This window comes from Cydia strobilella, chromosome 15, assembly GCF_947568885.1.
Source record: "Cydia strobilella chromosome 15, ilCydStro3.1, whole genome shotgun sequence".
In the NCBI taxonomy this organism is placed as follows: domain Eukaryota; kingdom Metazoa; phylum Arthropoda; class Insecta; order Lepidoptera; family Tortricidae; genus Cydia; species Cydia strobilella.
This window is the reverse complement of record NC_086055.1, coordinates 399,400-420,385: the sequence shown is the minus strand read 5'-3', so window position 1 is coordinate 420,385 and position 20,986 is coordinate 399,400. Positions and strand designations below refer to the sequence as shown.

The 20,986-nt window shown below is 39.3% G+C and overlaps 3 protein-coding genes across 5 annotated transcripts in view; 2 read left to right on the top strand and 1 right to left on the bottom strand.

The window, feature by feature from the left end:
* Nucleotides 1-1,599: 1,599 nt before the first annotated feature.
* LOC134747697 (uncharacterized) lies at nucleotides 1,600-8,357 on the top strand. Of its 3 annotated transcripts, XM_063682304.1 has the most exons (4): nucleotides 1,600-3,025; nucleotides 3,386-3,451; nucleotides 4,186-4,310; nucleotides 8,125-8,357. In XM_063682304.1, the coding sequence occupies exons 1-4, from the start codon at nucleotides 1,690-1,692 to the stop codon at nucleotides 8,149-8,151; spliced, it is 1,554 nt and encodes a 517-aa protein (XP_063538374.1). In that variant the 5' UTR covers nucleotides 1,600-1,689; the 3' UTR covers nucleotides 8,152-8,357. The 3 variants fall into 3 exon arrangements, with proteins under 3 accessions (XP_063538374.1, XP_063538375.1, XP_063538376.1); XM_063682305.1 differs by lacking the exon at nucleotides 4,186-4,310 and having other exon boundaries at nucleotides 1,601-3,025; XM_063682306.1 differs by lacking the exons at nucleotides 3,386-3,451; nucleotides 4,186-4,310 and having other exon boundaries at nucleotides 1,603-3,025.
* Nucleotides 8,358-9,870: 1,513 nt separating this feature from the next.
* On the top strand, nucleotides 9,871-16,689 carry LOC134747696 (mitochondrial import inner membrane translocase subunit TIM44). Its single transcript, XM_063682303.1, has 7 exons — nucleotides 9,871-10,023; nucleotides 10,108-10,203; nucleotides 10,448-10,757; nucleotides 11,727-11,833; nucleotides 12,690-12,779; nucleotides 14,320-14,442; nucleotides 15,520-16,689. Exons 1-7 carry the CDS (start codon nucleotides 10,021-10,023, stop codon nucleotides 16,105-16,107), a joined length of 1,317 nt encoding a protein of 438 aa, XP_063538373.1. The 5' UTR covers nucleotides 9,871-10,020; the 3' UTR covers nucleotides 16,108-16,689.
* A 1,554-nt stretch (nucleotides 16,690-18,243) lies between these two features.
* Nucleotides 18,244-20,986, bottom strand: part of LOC134747786 (echinoderm microtubule-associated protein-like 2) — a 66,712-nt gene continuing 63,969 nt past the window's right edge. The window contains exon 19 of the mRNA XM_063682428.1: nucleotides 18,244-20,717. Coding sequence (XP_063538498.1) covers nucleotides 20,592-20,717 — 126 coding nt within the window. The 3' untranslated portion in view covers nucleotides 18,244-20,591. The remainder of the gene's footprint in view (nucleotides 20,718-20,986) is intronic.

Sequence of the window (20,986 nt, the reverse complement as noted above, 5' to 3'; positions counted from 1 at the left end):
AAAAGTCAAACCCATTTTCTGTTACAGGTGTAGTTAAAGTGACGCCACAAAGTTTGTGACTCCCCCTGCCCCTTGTCACAAATTGTCACATTTTCTTGACCCCCTCCCTCTCCCTAAACTTGTGACGTAATTAATGGCTGAGCACTTCTTTGTGTAGTTTTCAATGACACTGTGCACCCTTGGGATGATATTATCATCAGATCATCACAAGAGGTGAAGTCTACTCATACGAGAACGACCAAGAAATGTAATAAAGCCATGCAACAAAAAACTAGGTAGCACGACGCTCGGCCGCCGATGATAACAACAGTCCTGAAGATCACAAAGAACTTTCCCTGCGCCCGCGCCTGCGCCTGCGCCTGCGCTGAATATGCATGCGCGACCTCTGCCCGCGGCAAGGTCAAACGAAAGTCGAATATCCGTCTCCGACAAACGCTCAAAGGGATAGGCCTCACATAGCGTGTGTCAGGCTAGATTTTGACATTGGTCATATAAAGTTTAAACTAGATAAGTTTTGTCAAAAATTTAATTTTCGATACAAGCTTTCATCGATGACTGTACTTTTCTTTTAACAGGCAACTAATACTCATCAAGACGATTCTAACAAACCCAAACATAATTAGGTTGCGTTGTTTTACCACCGCCTGTGTCCATCATCAGATCAGCTAGATAGTACCATAATATTGCATTGTCAATATTAACAAACATACATTGGACGTTGGTCCAATGTGTTTCTGCTTAATCGAATGTTTACGTTAACTTGCAAGAGTTGCAAGATTTGACCCGAACATACATAAATACATTGCACGTTAAATAAAAGCTTGTAATAAAGTATGGCAGTTACATAGAGTTTGTGTAGTTAGTAGTTGGTCAATGGACATATCGGTGCACCTGGGCCATAACCGCGAAAATCGAAGCTCGTAAATTTCGAGCATCATCTCTATCACACTAATTACGCCTTAATTGGAGTAACAAAGAAAGATACCCGAAATTTGCGAACTTCGGTGATGGCTGTATCTATAGGCCCTCAGATGTGCTTCTTGTTTTATAGTAAGTTTTAAATAGGTAGTAATTTATATTGTGCAGAATCGCGAATTGGAAGAAAAAATAATGGCATAAACATCGAATAATCCATTCTATTAATAATAGATAGTTAAACCCTTTTAATTTAAGGGATCTTTTCTAGCCAACTTCCTATTCATCCACTTTTTTTCTACTTTATACCTGTGATGTTTGCCGAACTTGACCAAATATTCAACCAACAGATGCATAGAATACAATGACCTTTGAGAAACAGCTTATTTACATATGCGGCAAGGAATCTCCATAAATAGCCGATAAAGCTAATTATGTAGGTACTTTATGCTTCAAATAATATACCTGAAGAGATTACACTGATTTACAGCATCAAGAGCAATACGGAATACACAAATGGAAGGGCCGCCATTCCGATCTCACACCGACCTGTGCGAGCGATCGTCTTACCGTGACCAAACGTGCGTGATCTCACAGTACTCGTAGTTATCATGTACCTCGTCACCGTTTGACATACAAATGGTCGCTCGCGCTCGGTAAGCGGCGGGCACTGAGGGACAGGTCTGTCGACCGGCGAGTAAACATGGGACCGACCGTTAGGTGTCGTATAAAGGCCTGTTCCTGGCCGCCGCCGGCAGTCCGCGCCCCGCAGCCATGCGTCCACACGTACTTGTACTCACCCTCGCCGCGTTGCTCGCGCCCGCGCATTTCGCCTCCATCGCCACATCGGAGAAAATACTCGTAGATCCCATCAAAGACGTCCTCGACACAGAAGCGCAAAAGGCCCCCGAGGAAACCATCGACCAAGCGAACACGATTAAGGACATCGACAACCAGCTCTTAAAGAAAGCCGAACCGATACCCGTCAAAGTTGTAGTCGAGGATGTCGCACCTGTAGTGAAGGACAGTGAAGATACGGTCAAGAGGGTCGAAATAGATCTGAAGCACCCCGGAGAACCCCAGCGACAGGAACATGAGACCCAGAATCCGGAGCATTACGAGGATGATTCGGCTCCCGTCGCCACCATCAAACAGATGATCAAAGACTCCCAGGAAGCCTTCAACCAACGTTTCAAAGACGTCAGCGAATGTATTGGCGAATGGCTCCTCGATCATAAACCGGATGTCTCACTTAAAGACAGCATCAACGACTTGCAAGAGACATTTATGGAAAACATCGAGAAGTTGAACTCTACTATTCAGAGCTACTGGAATCCAGACAAGGCCAATTCAGAAAAAAAAGTGGAAATTAAGAAAGTACAGTCCGGTTTGAAATTTCTGGAAGAGAAGTTTGAGACTGGAGTTCAAAATTTGAACAACGGAGTGCGAAACCTGGCCGTGCTGAAGGAGACTCGTGACGACGCCGGTACCACCACCGCCAAGCCCCCCGGGATACAATTCCCCGGCTTCGTGATGAATTTCTGGACTACAGTGTCGAACGGTTTCAATAACGTCACGAACCAGTTCCAGAATATGATCGGGCAGGGCAGCAACAACGCGACCGCCGGGGAACCGGGCGTGCAGTCAGACGAGACCTCCGCCTCTACGTCGAAGCCGACCGTGTTCCAAGCTATCCAAACTCAGATCCAAGGTATCTTCCAGGGCAGGCCGCAGGGCGCTCAGAGTGACGAGCAGCCGGCCGGCCAGACCGGGCCATTCGCACAAGTCATTCAAAACGTGCCCCTACTACAGAATTTTGTCAACTTTATCCAACCGAAGCCGCAATCCAATGAGCCAGGCAAGCCGGTGCAAAGCACAAACAGCGAAGGAAGCAACGTCGTCCCGGCCGAGCCTGCGAAGCCGGCCGACCAGCAACAGAAAAAGCCTGACGAAGAACCCGCAACCGCACCCGCCCCCGCTTCCCAGGGCCCCATCCAGCAGATCATCCAGAGGAACCCCATAGTCCAGGGCATCGCTGGTGCTGTCCAGAAAATTCAGCACACCATCAATAACCCTGAAAAGCCTAGAGAAGAGATAACGGAAGAGAAAGGTAGGCATCCTATATCAACATTACGCAGCTCACAATTCCTCACATAATAATTATATACACCTTCACACATATTTATAACTACGCAACAATATTTTACATCTAAGTATTCAACTTTCAATATATTGATTTGCATTTTCCGCCACTGGAGGGTTTTGTCACTTTTTCTTTCGTAAATGATTTAGTTTATTATCTAAGTAGGTATTGAATGTGACGCCTTAATCGATTGTTTTGCAAATATTATGTTTCTTTAAAAATGTCACGCCGTTCAGCGTGCTCAATTTTTGCCGCAATGTTTTAGCTTCAAGTCTATAGTTTGTCTGTTTTTCTCATGTTCAATGGTTTATCTTCTTCCCCTAAAAGGCGACGTCAAGGCGGGGTTCTTCCCGTACTATGGTTACGGACACAGGCCACATAGGCCATCGGACGGTATGTACCACTATAATCGATCCCTAAATATTCAGACTTAGATAATGGGAACGTTTTGTGTGCACGTTTCTTAATGGGTATTTATAGGTACTTAGATTCAATTCTAAGCCGAAATATGCTGCACCGTTATGTCCCATGTTTCATAAGAAGGATTAATATTTCGGTTACTTACTTTGGTTACATATAAACTTTTTTATATTGACTGCTTTTTTATATTCATATGGTTGACTGGTAAAGAATGCCATTAGGCATTAAGTCCGCCATTTGTACATTATTTTTGTATTTTGTACAATAAAGTTTGAACGAATAATAAGTAATTATTAATACTTTCAGACCCTATCTTTTAATTTGCTCTCTATCTTTATTGAAGTTTATGTAATTACACATAACGGTACCTGAACTCAATTCTTATTGTGTACACTCGCTCCAAAATCTGAATTTTGTACATCCTATTTTTGCTTTCGTAGCTTAGCCGCTAATAATTATTGTGCGATGCTGAAAGGTCCTGGGTTCAAATCCCGGTAAGGGCATTTATTTGTGTCCCTTTGCGTTCCATGTTCCCCATTAAAAACAGTTGGAGTCGCCGTCGTTGGACACGGCGAGGAGGACATTATTATTATTATTATTTATTATATCTATTGAAATCTGTGCAAAGTTAGCTGTATGTGTTAACAAGCTTGATCCAACATCGCACACTAGGTTCACACTCACACGTACCGTTATGACCGATATAGTGGCCGCTTGGCAGGCGTTCATAACCGGTCTGATAGGGACCATAGGCGCCACGATCAACGGTACCGCGACCACCATCTCGACGGCGGTCAACAGCGCTATCAACACGCTTGGCAGCAACATTGAGGTACATCGTGACCGTTACCGAGTCTTTAACAATTTGTGTGCTTTTGAACTGGTTTTGATACGACCAAAACCGTAACAAGTTATACTTATTTAAACTAACACGTTTTTCACTCATAATTTTAAAACTAACACGGGACATAATCGCGTACAAACTTACGTGCGTCACGTGCGTGCGTTGCGTGTTAGTTTTAAAATTCAAGTTGTTCAATTTGAATCGGGCCCCTGATAAAGATGGGATTAAGTAACTATCTTAAGAGTTTTGAATGATTCACGGTTAGTTTCACTAGACTTATACTGACCGTGATTACCTTTTCTATTGTTTGTGAGCGTCGAAATATCGGGAGCTCACAGACAATACAAAAGGTAATCACGGTATATATCCCGGTCAATATAAGTCAAGTATCTATCTTCTCTGTTATCTAATTCGTAAGCCTTCATTCATCGATGGATAAATATCTACTAAACTAAAAGCATTTTTTGCTATATCAATAGTAATTCCAAATAGGTATTGCCAAAGATTAAAGTGCTTCAGGTTTAGTAGATATTAGTGATTTAAAAAATAAACCCCTTTTCGAAATTACCCCGATGCACCTTTTTATTACACTAACATTACTTAGTCCCAATCTTTATAGTCTGTGCGGAAAGTGAAGAGTCGTAGAATGTATGGGTTCCCTTACATTCCATGACTCTTCTCTTTTCGCACAGACTATAAAGATTGGGACTAAGTAATGTTAGTGTAATAAAAAGGTGCATCGGGGTAATTTCGAAAAGGGGTTTATTTTTTCAGGTCTGTGCTGAAAGAGAAGAGTCGTAGAATTTATGGGTTTCCTTACATTCCACGACTCTTCTCTTTTCGCACAGAATAGGGTTCTGTAGTGTGCAGCTTTGTGTGTAGCTTTGTGTGTCATAGTTGTCGGGTGCTGCTGTGTCCGACGTTGTCCTTGTTTGGTTTGAACTTTTGAAGGGGGGCAGAAAATAATTAAGATACAAATAAGAAATAAATGTCCTGCCCTCTTTTACTCTCAATTTTAAGAGCTGTGCCAAAGTTACCAATATATTCCATACGATTTTCGATTCATTGCTGACTACTATGGTGCACATAATACAATAGATCGACTAAACGCTGCAATGTATCTATCGAAAATCGTATGCGATATCGTAAATATATCCCTTCCCTTCATAATAATTTGAGAGTGAAAGAGATAAGGCTAACTTTGTATTTATTTTGTTGTTTAAGCGTTGTGTTTGTTGTTGTTTTGTGTTTTTTAGGCTGTCAGCTTTTGGTGTCTTTGTGTGTGTCAATCGTCTAACCTTAATTTGTGTTTGTTGTTACTAAATTAATCGATTGTGTTAGTGTAGACTCAGTGCCGGCCCGAGTCCTTGATCAGGGTAGAGCGAAATCGGGTTTTGGTGCCCTTCGTTGAAGCTTTTTACCCAAAAGCAAAACGAACCGTATTTTGGGCCCGCGGCACACTCGCGTCTTTTAAACCTGTGTAAAAAAAAAATTTTTTTCTCATTTGCCATTTTGGCGCCCCTCTTGCCATCCGGCGCCTAGAGCGTCCGCTCCACTCGCTCTACCCTAGATCCGGCCCTGGCCCCTGAGTGTAGTTCTCATCAGTTGGTAAGCAATCACCATAGTAGAAATTAAGTGTTCTAAACATTTAAATATAAAAATATATTTCCCATTACAAACAAAACATCTAACATACAATAGAATAATAGAATAGACGTTAAAATTTAACGCAAAAGGCCGAAGAAATGTAGATAAAATGTAGGTTTCAGAAATGTCATAGTAATAGTCATAGTAGCATATAAAATATGTATGAAAACAATGGGTACTTACAGCTTAACCAGATACAATCGCAGTAAAAGTCGGTCTAAAGAGAAAACAACCACAGTTCACTTTAGGTGTTCGTATTAAACTTGTCATTTCATTTACGACGCTTTTGTGCGTCAATACAATACGGAATTGTGTTTCTCTCGGCGGAAAGTCGCAATATAGAGCGACATCGTAATGCGCAAAATTTCAAACTCTACTATTGATAAACAATATATAGGTACCTATGTTACTTAAGTAGGTTTGGTTGAAATACTTAATAGTAGATTGTGTCACAAGGGAGCAAAATGACATATTTACGGCGAGGGCGTACATTGAATCCTGAGCGTAGTGAGGGATTCAAGTGTTAACGCCCAAGGTGGAAATAATTTTGCTACCATGTGACACATACTGTTTTTCACATCACCTATGAGGAGATTGTTCTGTTGTCCTCCTAGCAGGGAAGAAAAGTGCCACTTTGATCCCTCCTAGCGGGGAAGAAAAAGCCCTTTGTCGAATAGGTTATGTGAAAAATAATTTTTAGCCGATTTAAAAGTACCTACCTGACCATCTACCTGTACTATCGTGTTGTATGTAATACTTAAATGAGGTTGTGATATATGTAGGTATAGGTAGTTTTCATATATACTGTTGGAGTAAAAACTCAGTGGGGAGGAAAGTAATCACATTTTACTTACGTGAAACTGTGTAAGGGCGCCAGGGCGCCACTACCACAATCTGAGGGTCTATCGCGAAACAAGATGAAAATCGAAATTTCGTTATCCAACATCTCTGTCACTTTTGCATATTCGAGCGATATAGAGGCAGATAGCGAATTTTCGGATTCGCGTTTTCCGGTAGGTCCTCTGTAAACCATGGAGACTGTATAAAGGAGCCAAATCTCTATGTATGAAAAGTATCCATCAAAAAACAGTAATTAGGCGGCGCCACCATACACCGAAATACTACCACTGGAAGACTATAACTGGAAGAGATCCCTCAAAGGGATAAGTTCGCCTTTGTACATCTTATTATTTGTACCATGTAATTTTTAATATGTATATTTGTACAATAAAGAGTTTACTACTACTACTACTACTACTACCAAAAACAACCTACGTAATTTGGTCGGGTTATTTGTTGCCTTATATGGTTCATGTTATACTCATGTCCCAGAGCCTAACTAGCGCCACCGGAGAGATTAGGAACTATTATTTAAAGCTTAACGCGGTCACTTTTACAACAATTCTGCCATAAGAGATTGCGATCCTTTCTTTACCATCCATAAAACCGCCTGTGTCATCAATGTCATATTGTATTATCTCTGAAAACTTGTCAAAAACCTTTTAAAGGTACAGTATGTATTACTCTATGGTTTACTAAAAAGGCTAGTCCTGCACTCTGGTAGCAGAAAATTGCAGTAAATATTCCCTATTAAGGCAAACTTTAACCAAATGTATACATAGAATCAAGCAATGATGCCATCTTAACACTGTGTCTTAAATATGTCCTAAAAAAGGCTTTAATTAACTTTGTGTTTATTAATCCCACAGAAATTATAACCCACATAAAATGATTAATGTTTTGCGCATCAAAGACCATCCACCATACATTGCGGCAGTTGATCGATGAAATGATTTCGTTGCTTCTACTTAGCCAGCAATTACCTATCTAAAATCGCATGCCATTTGTTCAGGGGCGTAGCTAGAGGATATGGCGCCCGGGGCAGTCACCAAATTTGCGCCCCCTGACGACTGACAAGTTTCCCAGCTGCTGCCTTTTGCCCATTTTGGCGCCCCCCCCCCCTTGAATGGCGCCCGGGGCACTTGACCCCTCTGGCACGATTTTATTATTGCTTGGCTAATTCTACTGTAACTGTTGAAATTCAGAATTTAGAAGTTCTCCATAACACTTAAACATGATTAAACTTTGTTGCGTAAAATATTACCAATCATGGTGGGCCTTTCAGAACCATTTCTAAATTTTCCATATTCCACAGGGCATAATATCGACGTCAACGGGGTAAAGAGCGCTCCCGTCGAGGCCGAGAAGCCGGTCGAGGCCCCCGCGGTCCCAGAGGCCCCCGTAGTCGCGGAGGCCGAAGCGAGTCCCATCGTCGAGGCCGTCAAAAAAGACTGAACCAGTCACTGTGTGATATAAGTCGTTTAAGCTAGTATTTATTTAAATGTACATGTAAATAATAAGATGATTGATATAAAATATCTAAATTAAGTGCTGTTTTTATTGATGAGTGGTATAATTTAGGACATTACCATGGAGATATGCAACGACAACAATGTACCTTTGAGTCCTACTTTAGTTTTTTTCCAGACTGATTAGAACCATATCGTTTTTATCATGAAACAATGATGATACATATATTACGATATACTATATATATAATTACTTACTGTATATGTGTGTGTAAAACTAAAAAATTAGAGGGATTTCGTTGCTCTCAAAATTGTATAGGTATACGGCTTAGGTATATATACGGCCCTATAAATAAATTAAATTTTTTTTATGCGAAAAAATAACTAGGACCTAAGCTAGGACCTATTTCTTTATTTCATTGCATATTTGAAAAAAGCATGATCTGCGTGAAAAAGGTTGGCAGTGGCAAGATTTATGGCTCATATCTCTTCGCTATCTACGCTCAGCTGACTAATCTATTCAGCCGGCACGCGGCAAGCCCTTCTTCCCCGGCCTCTGCAGTAATGTAGGTACTGTTCCAGTTTCAACAATCGCTTAAAAAAACACGTTAGGTACCGTTGTTAAAAATGACGACAGAGAATACCTACTTAAATGAATATATTTTTATTTTCATTATTTCGTTATACACTTTCTTATGTTCTATCTATACTGTGCCAAACCCACTTTGTCATTGGAAAAAGGCACTAATATCTGATTTTCTATGGGACAATAACGCTTCGCGCCTACATTTTTTAAATTTGCCGCTCTTTTCTACTGACGAAAATGGCTTGACAGACTATAATATTTTAATATCTACTTTGTCTATGATATACCTACACTTATAGAGTTAGACCAATTCAAATCAATTTAAGATGCCACTTTTTAATTTCTACTCTTTTTTGCCAGACTGTATGTATGTATGCTTAGATATTTAAAACTACGCAACGGAGTGTGATGCGATTTTCTTTAATAGATAGAGTGATTTAAGAGGAACGTTTATATTTATAATTTGTAAAGGTTTTGTGTAAATTAGTTGAACTACCCGTGCGATGCCGGGGCGGGTCGCTAGTTAATTAATAAAATTTATTTTGCTATGCTTTTGAATCAATAAATACGTTTCTAAGAAGCATGATCAAAAATATTAATTTAATTTAATAATAAAGGGCTATCCAGACGAGGACAATTTTTCGCCAATTTGATTAAATTGTCCGATCAAATCAGGACGTGCGGACTCAAGTGACGCAAATTTGGCCACTCACTAATTTTAAATTTATGGTGATATTTGAATGCTCTAAGTTAAAAAAAATGCCCCCAAACGCGAATACTAGCGTCACAAATTAGTATTGTTGCGTCCGCACCCCATTTTATCGGTAATATCGGTCATAATCGGCGGTCGAGTCGAATTTGGCTAGCCAAATTGGCGTTTGAGGCGCTCGGCCTGATTTGATCGGAGTCGGACAATTTAATCAGATTGGCGAAAAATTGTCCTCGTCTGGAAAGATTCAATTAAAAAAAAACCTATTGCCTGTCAATGTCAATCAATATTGTCTGTGGTCTTTTTGACAGAAGTTTGCACGGATTATGAATGAATCTTCTGCAATGTCGTCGTAAAAATAGTTTTTTGTAATACAACAGTATTAAAATAAATCAAACTAGTATAATATAGTCCGTGTACAGTGATACTTAATCGTGCTGTGAAAAAATGGTAATGTTCAACGGTTTTAAGAGACCCTTTTTAGGTTATGTAGTAGTGTCCTTGTGAATTTACGGGTGTTCTAATGTATTTCAGCATGCATATAGACAGTTGCTATACAGTCCGGCACGGTGGAAAACAGCGCTACCGACTAACATCAAGACAACTGCATTTGCCATCAAAACTGATCAGGTATGATATTATAATAATCCGCAACCAAAGTCCAACAAGCTTAGCAAAAAATATTATTATTGAGTAATATTCACCAAAATTTGGTTATTGTTTCATAAAATAAAAGTTACCCTTTTAGACATCAAACATTTTAATTAGTCCATTTTCTTACATAAAATCTGGTTGTTAAAGCCTAAAGCTTACAGCAAAATGCATGTGTAAACTTGTAAAGAGCGTGTGTTATGAAAAGCTATACTACTTCCAGAGCCATAATAATTTCCAAGAATGCCGGCACTACTCCGCACGAAAAGGCTTCTTCTCCTCCATCATCGAAAACATCAAAGAGGATATCGCCAAGAACAAAGAAATGAAAGACAACATCAAGAAGTTCAGAGAGGAAGCACAGAAGCTGGAGAACTCAGACGCGCTGCAGGCGGCCCGGAAAAAGTTTCACGCGGTGGAGTCGGAAGCTTCCAAGAGTTCGGAGTTCTTCAAGGAATCTCTTGGAGGGATCAAGGATAAGATGGAGCATGTTTTCGAGGAAGCTGGCAAGACGGAGATTGCGAAAAAGGCTGGTAAGTTTGGAAATGGATTTAATTTCTCAAAATAAACACAATAGCAAATATGTCTTCAAGGTTTGTCTTTAAAGTTTTTGTTGTGCTTTTAGTTTACCCCACTTAACTTTCTAATGCCCACTGTGCGTTACGCTAAAAATAATTTTATAATTTTTTTTTATGGCGGCCTTACGAGCCTGTACTTGCTTTAATTTAAAGCACATGGGCAAATTTAAGTCCTGCACCAAATATTTAAAATTCATAGTTATATTTCTATGTTAATGTCTCGCCTGACTTCTTGTCTGCATTCCTACAGTTTGAATTTTTTTTCTGGCCTTTGAAATGTCAGAGGTAATTTTCAAGTTTAATTATAAGTGATTAATGATTATGTCCTGTAAATAATATTTTTTCTCCATTCCTCCTAGTTACAAAGTGAGTCAAAACTTTACTCACTTACTTGTTGTTACTTACATGAAAGATATTTGTATGTGGCTATTAAATTATTGGGGCAAGTTGAAGGCAAGCGCGCTAGAGGAAGAGCCCCGGCAAGATGGTCGGATTCCATTAGACAAGCATGTGGTTCCATGCAGAGGGCAGCCCACATAGCCCTTGATCGCGTTAAATGGAGGGATATAGTTCTTGGTCACGATCCTCAGTCATGAGGGAACGACGAAGAAGATTAAATTATTACTGTAGTTATTTTTTTTTTTAGCTTTCCCATTTTATTTGGGGTCGGCCCTCCGTATCATGCATCTCCAGGCAGCTCGGTCCTGGGTCGTCTCCTTGTTGACTTGGGCTTCTTTGAGGTTCTTATCTACTACGGACATCCATGTGATTCGGGGTCTTCCTCGTCCTCGGGGTTTAGTTTCAATATCTCACTTTCCTGGTCATGTAGTCGGATGGTCGCCTCATAACGTGTCCGTACCAACTTATTACTGTAGTTACAAACAATAAAAACCTGTTACTTAATAATTTTTTGGTTGCTTTTAGGTAAATTCACGGAAGACATTTCAAAAACGGCCAAAGATGCAGCGGAGAGCATAGCTGACAGGAGTTCCAAGCTTGGTCAGACTTCAGCATTCAGAACCATATCACAGGTACATATTTAACACATAAAACCGCGGCTTTTTGGGGTTACGATTGTGGCTCTTCAGGCTATTAAACAAATTACATCTCCCGAGCTCTTATACCAGTGAAAACACCATTTGCGGCTCTTTGACATTGGTAAAACTGGTGATTCCTACTGCGGTTGGCTTTTCTTTTCAAAAGTTTGCCGACCCCTAATCTAGTTGCCCACAATTCCATAAAAATGCAATTTTAATTTGTCAAAATAAACATTGAGAAATATAATGGAATGGGACACCTTTTTGTAGGGCGGTTAAGAGGTTAAAGAATTTGAGTTTTATAAGGATGGGCTTAAAAGACAGCAAGTCTAAGAGTTCAAAATCAAAAAAAAAAAAAAAAGCATTTATTTCGTTAAATAGTACATCATAACACTCATAGTTGGGACTTCCTAGTAAGTATGTATAATACCTGTGACAGGAAGCCCCGCTCTTCCACATTTATCTAGTACATTTGTACACAGTTAACCATAAAATGTCTAAGGGCCTGTTTCACAATGTCCAAGTAAAGTCCTGAATAAGCTACTTGCCACTTATCTGACGAATAAAGTCATTGTTGGCGTTTCACAATCTCCAAATAAGCTTATCTGCTAGATAAAGTGCTTTTTTTTAAGAAAATTTTATCTGGCAGTTAATTTATTTGTTAATTAGCTATCCAATACTTTACTTGGACATTGTGAAACAGGCCCTAAGAGTTGTGAGTACTCTTTTTTTTAAATCTTCATGTACATAACTGAATAACATAAATTCTGATGCTAGTGTACGTTTGAATTGGCCTGTAGGTTAATTTGTATAAGATTTTAGCATAAAGAATGATGATTGTGTCCTGCAGGCCACCGAGGTGGTGCGGAACGAGATGGCGCCGCGCGGGCTGGAGGGCCGCGTGTACTGCGCGCCCACAGCGCTGAGGAAGCGAGTCGAGGTACTCCTCCACCACCCTCTCCCTCTCCCTCTCCCTCTCCCTCTCTGGCTCATACTGTCGCTGTGCTCCTGACTCAAGCCAGCAGTTTGAGCAGTTGCCTCACCAGGGGAGTGACACTCCTGTCGGGCATTCTCGGCTCCGTTCGGCTCAGAATTGCTCCGAGCAATTATTAGGGTTGGCTGAACTTGACGTCCCTCTGCGTGCACGACCACAGATAACACGACTTGAATTTAGATAACCCTAAACAGCCGAAAGGGATAGTGCCATACATTAGAAAGGGACAGCACGATTCGTCCCTGAATCGCTGTCAAACTTCGGTTTTGTAGGAAGTGTTACTTTTTAATTTTATGCTGTGACTATAGTAATTGAGATTTGTGGCAAATTGGAGCAAATTAATGGCTGTGCTCCGGCATCTCGGTTAAATTAAAGGCCCCTCTCGAGCACTGGGCCCGATGCATTTTGCCCGCTCTACTGATCAACTTTTTTTGTTGTTATTCTGACTTATTCTGTCCCGTCAGCAAGAGGAAATATGTGGTATTTTCTATAAAAAGGGACCTTATTGTCGATGGCGCTTACGCTATTATTAACGATGCTCCGATATAAATACAATGCCGCGTGACTCTATGCGGCATAAGCGCCATCGACAATAAGGTCCCTTTTCATAGAAAATGCCCCATATTAGCATAGTTTGTTCGAAGGAATTATATGCTCCATTCTACTAATCTGCTAAGTAGATGACCCATTAAGGGACGAATTTATAACTGCCATGAAAATGTATATCTAGTTATTATAAATACTATAAAACAAGAATTTAAAGTGTGACCCAGGAGAACGTAACCATGGCAACGAGTGACTAGAAAAACATGATTAATTAGTTTAAAGGTGGAAAAATTACTGCCTTGGGTGAGACTTGAACTCACGGCCTCTGGATCGATACTCCAGCGCTCTGCCAACTGAGCCACCAAGACCTCATCCATACAGCAAATCTTCCCACTATATGGGTCTAGGGGGACCCTAGCGACATCTACCGTAAGAGTGTTACACTTCTTAAACGGCCACCGGAGTTCCAACTCATATTGGAAATTCACCAGTTACGATGTGCTACCCATTCTAAATTAATTTTTAACAAGCAGAAACGTCTGCGATCGATGCTATTAAGCTTAGAATAAATTTAAAAGTGGAAAAATTACTGCCTTGGGTGAGACTTGAACTCACGGCCTCTGGATCGATACTCCAGCGCTCTGCCAACTGAGCCACCAAGACCTCAACCATACAGGAAATCTTCCCACTATATGGGTCTAGGGGGACCCTAGCGACATCTACCGTAAGAGTGTTACACTTCTTAAACGGCAACCGGAGTTCCAAGTCATATTGCTGGAGTATCGATCCAGAGGCCGTGAGTTCAAGTCTCACCCAAGGCAGTAATTTTTCCACTTTTAAATTTATTCTAAGCTTAATAGCATCGATCGCAGACGTTTCTGCTTGTTAAAAATTAATTTATGATTAATTAGTGTGTCTAAAAGTCGTTTTTTGTATTCAGATCGCCGAGGACTTCCGCACGTTCGCCCCCGACACGGAGACAGTGGGCGTGGAGCTCCACAAGGACTCCAAGTTCTACCAGCAGTGGGAGGAATTTAAAAACAACAACCAGTATGTCAACAAGGTGCGTGTCTCTTTCACACTACACTTCACATAGGCAACTATAGAAATCGTGTTATCTCGCGCAGCTAAACTTTGGAATAAACTGTCGCCGTACGAGCGGGAAGTCGCTATAATACGCGTATAGCGTTGTCTCAGTCAAACTTCGGAGCGACGTACGAATCGGACGTAGTGTCACAGGGCGGACACGCTATACATCAAAAATCACTTGCGTTTCTATGTGTGGACGGCACGTCTGTACACGCGTCATGCGTCATAGTGTGAGTAAGTTGCTTAAAAATAGTACTGAGCGGCCGGCAAACGGCCGTCAATCTGCTGTCGCGGGGCGAGGGCATTCGAGCCGGGGCGGGGCGGGGCGTGGCCGTTCTGTATGATAATACTATTACTTATTCTGTGGCAGCGTGCCATGCCCCTTAAACCTTCAAGAGAAGAGATTTTTCCGACTTGCCGACCTCCTACCCCCTGATTAATATTTATTACGTAAAAATTTTGAGCAAAAAATTAATACACGTTTGACTTGTTTTTAATTTTATTTATCAAAGAAACAATTTTTAGGAACGTTTATTTGTATTATATTTTTAATTTTTTGGTAATAATCTATTTTTTTCGGTTTTATTTATGTATTTTGTGATCTTACGCAAAATACAAATAGTTTATTATCATAAAGGTTCATGAAATAAAACTATGAAAACGGATTATATCGCGTATATTGAATTTATAATACATCCCGACGTTTCGAACTCTTTACAGCGTTCGTGGTCAACGGGTGACACCACGGGTGACGAACGCTGTAAAGAGTTCGAAACGTCGGGATGTATTATAAATTCAATATACGCGATATAATCCGTTTTCATAGTTTTATTTCATGAGTAACTATCGCGGTAACCGAAGACAATATTATCATAAAGGTTGTTTACATGTGCATCGATATATCCGTCAGACTCCAAACTAGGCTGAGCCTGTATCTTGGAAGTCTGCGAGAGCGATTAACAGTTCTATAACTATAAGTATCGCCTTGTAAAGACATAGTCGACCTTATTGCCTATTAAATAGATAACTAATTATATTTATATGTTTCCAGGTCTTAGATTGGAAAATAAAATACGAAGAATCCGACAACCCCGTGGTCCGGGGCGCGCGCTTCGTGACCGAGAAGATGGGCAGCCTGTTCGGGAACATGTTCGAGAAGACGGAGCTCTCCAAGACCGTCACCGAGATCTGCAAGGTGGACCCCAGCTTCACCTCGCAGAAGTTCCTCGACGACTGCGCCAACGATATCATCCCGAACATACTCGAAGCCATGGTCCGAGGTGATCTAGATATACTCAAAGATTGGTGCTACGAAGGAGTCTTTAACATCCTAGCGACACCCATCAAACAGTGCAAGCAGCTCGGATACAGACTCGACTCTAAAATACTCGATATCGAGCAAATTGAACTCGTCATGGGCAAAATGATGGACCAGGGGCCCGTTCTAGTCATCACCTTCCAGTCCCAGCAAATAATGTGTGTCCGGGATGGCAAAAACAATGTCATCGAAGGCGACCCCGATAAGGTCATGCGAGTCAACTATGTCTGGGTCCTGTGTCGGGACCCTCAGGAGTTGAACCCGAAGGCCGCTTGGAGGCTCCTAGAGCTGTCCGCTAACAGCGTAGAACAGTTGATATAGATTAAGAAATAGCTGATTAAATCGTTGAACGATCGACATCTTTCAGTGCCTGTCCTATCCTGAATCCAATGGAACTAATCAAATATAACGCCATTTACTTTGATAAATATAAGCATAAAGAGGTTCCAAGAATTGTGATATTTTATATTCAATGAAGTGACGTCTCTATCGAAGTGATAGACCAGTTTTAATGAAACTCGAATAACCACTGGTTAGATTTTTACACAGAAGTAGAATAGGTTTTTGTTCGACCGCACCCCCCGATACTTGGTTGTCAATTTGTTATTTAATTTTACGCCGGCCTTAGCTACCAAAGTACTTAATTCGGCTTCATTGAAAGGTAAAAATAACATGAAAATTTGTTAATTAATTAAAAATAACGATTTTCTATAAATAGAATCCTTGAAGAGTTGAAAATGAGTGAGACCATGTTGGTAGTGTTTTATCCCAACGTGGTTAACTGTGCGTTATAAAGCGAGGTCCGGCGAGTTTTGTTTAATAATTTATGTTTATTTTGTAATTACCTTTAGTTTATTTTATTTTTTTATTGTTAATTTAATAAATTGTTTTATTTTCAATTGATTAATTGTTGATCATTGTTTGTAGTTTTACCTATTTACAAAGTATCGTCGTATCAAACTAAGAGTTATGCTAAACACGGCTTTAGCGCCATCAACCGCGTCCAATCATGGCTCTGACAAATCATGCGTAAGCGTAGTCAATAGGGAGTATAGGGTTCTGCCGCGAGAGGCAGCACTAGCACAAACCGTAAACCATAGAGCTATGGATGGTATAGAAAGGATGCCAATCTCTTATGGCAGAATTGTTGCAAAAGTGACCGCTTTCAGCTACCATCAGGTGAGATTGCGGTCAAGTGCTTGCCTTTTTGTAATGAAAAAAAAAAAAAAATAATAATAATAATAGTTCCTAATCTCTCCGGTGGCGCTAGTTAGGCTCTGGGGCATGAGTATAACATGAACCATATAAGGCAACAAATAACCCGACCAAATTACGTAGGTTGTTTTTGGTAGTATTTCGGTGTATGGTGGCGCCGCCTAATTACTGTTTTTTGATGGACACTTTTCATACATAGAGATTTGGCTCCTTTATATAGTCTCCATGCATAGAGCAACCTATATACTATCCTGAAACAGTTTTTTGATAAGTTCCCACAGATTATTTGTTATGAATAAATATGATATTGATGCATCAAGGCAGTTTGTTTACAGCATAGAGGTACAATAATATAGAAGAAATGGCTCCCCCATTTGACCGAACAAGATGCTCTTATGGAACTTTCAGTAGGGGTAAAAGTAAGGGGGAACAGTTGTAAAACGTTGCAGTATATATTTCTAACTAAACCTCTCCAAGAATAGCAAGAGTATGAAATGAACTTAGCAGTTATTAACGGAGTGAAGTGCGCCGAGTTGAAAAACGTAATATTTATGATGGTTATTGAAGGTAGTCTTCCCTCCATAGTTATAACAAACCTGCAGCACCTATGGTTCTCTAAAATTATTACCGAAAATTGTTTTTCACCTCAGCAGCTGGAACAAGCCTACTTTCGTCACTCCCTGGAGTGACGAAAGTGCGACTTTCCTCACTCCAGGGAGTGAAACAATGTAGCTTTTTAATTTAGTGAAGGCCATGAACTGCCACTTCATACTTCTATTACATTTTTTTGTTTCTGTATTATTCTGTGTAATTTGAAATACATTTTAACCTTTACACTACTGAGATGAAAAATTATATGTGCAACACGAGAGCAGTTATTTTACATTTCGTGCTTTTGAGTCCCTCGCTTCGCTCAAGATTCTAACTTAGAATCTTTCGCTTTCTTGGGACTCAAAATAAACACTCGCAAGAAAAACCAACTTTCCTTTCTTGTTGCACAAATAACTATTGCCGAATGTCATTTCAAATGACTCATTTTAGCGTGATGACAACGGGCCGCGCGCCTTTCTTCAGACTTGTAACAGTGTGGCAAAAAAGAGTAGAAATTAAAAAGTGGCAACACTGTAGTGTCGTCCCTTTCAAATCAATCTAAGAAGAACGGGACGACACTACAGTGTTGCAGCTTTTTAATTTCTACTCTTTTTGCCAGACTGTAGTTATTTAATAAAAATAAAACAACGATTCGATAAAAGATTCTTAATAGAGGCACATTCAAAAAGACGTACGTCTTCGCTATTTACAGACCTAAATTAGTGCTTAAATACCTACGATGAGAACTAAATGAAAACTACGGTGACTAGGTTTTAAACCGTTCCATTTTCACCAAAAGGAATGCTTTCGACACAACTAGTACGATATTTTAGTGGCACGTGATTCTTGGAAATTCGTGTTTGTTCGTTTCTTGCACAGACAAGTTAATAAAAAGACTGTTAACCCTTTGAACGTGAGTCGGGCATAGCCGAAAAAGGTCAAGTATAAAATGAACCTTAATTTTTGACATATGTGACTTTTCAACCAAAATGTACCACATTGTCGCTTGTTGATAAGGTTGATTTCTAATAGAAGCTATATGGAAATAGCGCCTTACTGACAAGCGACAATAAGTACCCTTTTGGTTGAAAATGGCACATATTAATAAAGTTTACTATTGCGAGTTAGGCCCGATTTATAGAATGATATTAGAAGTGCGAGTTCATACATTTGCTACTAAACGCTAGTAACAAATGTATGAACCCGTATTAACACTAATCAATGTGTAAATCGGGTATTATATATTATAAAATCGTCGCGACGCTCAAAAGGTTAATCCATACGAATACGCGTTTATCCTCGTAAGGCTGCGATTTGTATCAAACAAGTCTTTACTAATTTCACTTGTCGCAGCTTCTTAACCCTTAAATGCATATTGTTGCCAAATGTATACAAAGCATTGGACAGCTCACAGATTCAACAGAAAAAAAACGCCAAATAGTAGTAGTAATTTTTTAAATCATGCATTTAAGGGTTAAAACATCAGAATGTGTGTTCAAAACTAACGCTAACTTACTTATACACTGATCTGAATTAGGCTTGAAACTCTTAACCAAGAATATAATACTGTTTTGCATTCAATAAATACAGCCAAAGATATATTTGTACTTAAAACTAAACATTACATCTGAATTTCCATAAACCACGTTCCAACATTCATTATTAAAATATATTTAATTATTATGCCTAATTTGTAAAACTTGAACTTTATGGCTTAAATAATTAATTACAGTAATTGATTAAAACGTGCCACGAAAATAATTATTATGCTTACATTTAAATTAGCTTACAAGCTCAATCACATACATAATTATAAAAACAATATTCGCAGTGTTGCCAGTGTAAAATCACTAAGTTTAGTGTTGCTATATTTAAACTAGATTAAAGTGACGGATTTTTCAGTAAAAATATATCAGAGTAAAGAAATATAAAAAAATACACGAAAATTATAAAAAATATATATTGGAATGATATTTAAAATTATTTAATAAATTCTAAAATAATATTTTCAGTGTAACATTTGTAGGATAAGCTTATAATATTATGGATAATTATTCTTTACTCTGATTTATTCATAATTAACAATTAAATAACTCTTTGCTTAGTCACAACCGTGCACAAAAGAAAATAAACATGTAAATGTACCTATAGCTATCCAATACTTAAAAAGTACTCTCAAGCATTTAATTACAATTATCATTTCACTTCGACTTAAAATGCACACATAATAAAAACATAAAAATCTCTTATTTGCTTATTATAAAATGACACAATTGTAAGAAAGGCTTTTCTTAGGCCTCTAGTGCTTCGTGCAAGTTTCACTTATAAAGATTAGTTTTCATCATTTAGCAGTAACACCACAGAAATATTAAAAATAAAAAAACCATTTTAGCATTTTTTTTCATACATTAGACTTTCCAGTTAGTTTCAAATATTATTTGAATAGGTAAAGTTATACAATAAGAAAATCAGAAAACCGATCATTTTCACTATGTTTAATGATCCCAAATACAGCAATAATTTTATTTACTATAAATTTTATACGTAAGTAATTGGAATATTTTGGGGCTAATTTCTCAATAATTCGAGTTGATATGGTTAATACACTTAATACCCATGTTTCTGTTTATTAGACCTATAATTTTGATAGAAAGGTCTTTAAAGGTCCCCCACAATTAAAATGCTGATGATCATATGTTTGTCAGTAAAACATGAAATGGTTTAAGATTTGCTTAAGATATAATGTTTTTGAAAAATCTACTTTAAGAGGTGCTTCTTACGACCTACTTTCATTAGAACACCACACAATGACGTGTTAAGGATTGTTGCAAAATATGTATTAAACAGTTGACAGAAGGCCTAGTTTACAATCCAACATGCTTTTTAAAATGTGCTTTATTCCTTTAAGATAGGGTTTAAAGTACAGTACCCACTGTATAGTCGAGTCTGTGCTCGAACGTGGTAGTTGTAAAATGTGTTTTATGCCGTGGAGTTAAGGTTTAATCTACGACCCACTGCATGACGCTCGTGTCGAGTCCGCCGGTGGACACGAGACGCGAGTCGTCGGGCAGGAACCGGACGCAGGTCACGTGTGACGAGTGCCCGCCATATTGGTGACAGAGGGACTGAAAACATTAGAATACTTATGTCAGTTTCTGGTTACACGAATATCGAAAACATTAAACAAAGAATCAACCTTGTGGGACTCGAACCTGGCATTGTTATCCCAGGTAGCAAAGTGCCGTCAGCGACGTCATAATAATGATGTCATTATGACGACATAATGACGTCGTTGAAGTCATAATTACGTATAAATGCTACCTGGGTTACGTCTTGCTTTCGAGCCATGCTATAAGATTTGGAAGCCTTTGCCATAGTCGGCCGTAGCCGACAA

What these genes read in the sequence shown, in the direction of transcription:
- LOC134747696 (XM_063682303.1), top strand. An exon ending in GGAGATTGCGAAAAAGGCTG is followed by an intron (nt 10,758 to 11,726) that starts GTAAGTTTGGAA and finishes GGTTGCTTTTAG; the next exon opens with GTAAATTCACGGAAGACATT. An exon ending in CGCTGAGGAAGCGAGTCGAG is followed by an intron (nt 12,780 to 14,319) that starts GTACTCCTCCAC and finishes TTTTGTATTCAG; the next exon opens with ATCGCCGAGGACTTCCGCAC.
- LOC134747697 (XM_063682304.1), top strand. Translation starts at nt 1,690, where the DNA reads ATGCGTCCACACGTACTTGTACTCACCCTCGCCGCGTTGCTCGCGCCC. An exon ending in AGAGATAACGGAAGAGAAAG is followed by an intron (nt 3,026 to 3,385) that starts GTAGGCATCCTA and finishes TTCCCCTAAAAG; the next exon opens with GCGACGTCAAGGCGGGGTTC. An exon ending in CGCTTGGCAGCAACATTGAG is followed by an intron (nt 4,311 to 8,124) that starts GTACATCGTGAC and finishes CATATTCCACAG; the next exon opens with GGCATAATATCGACGTCAAC.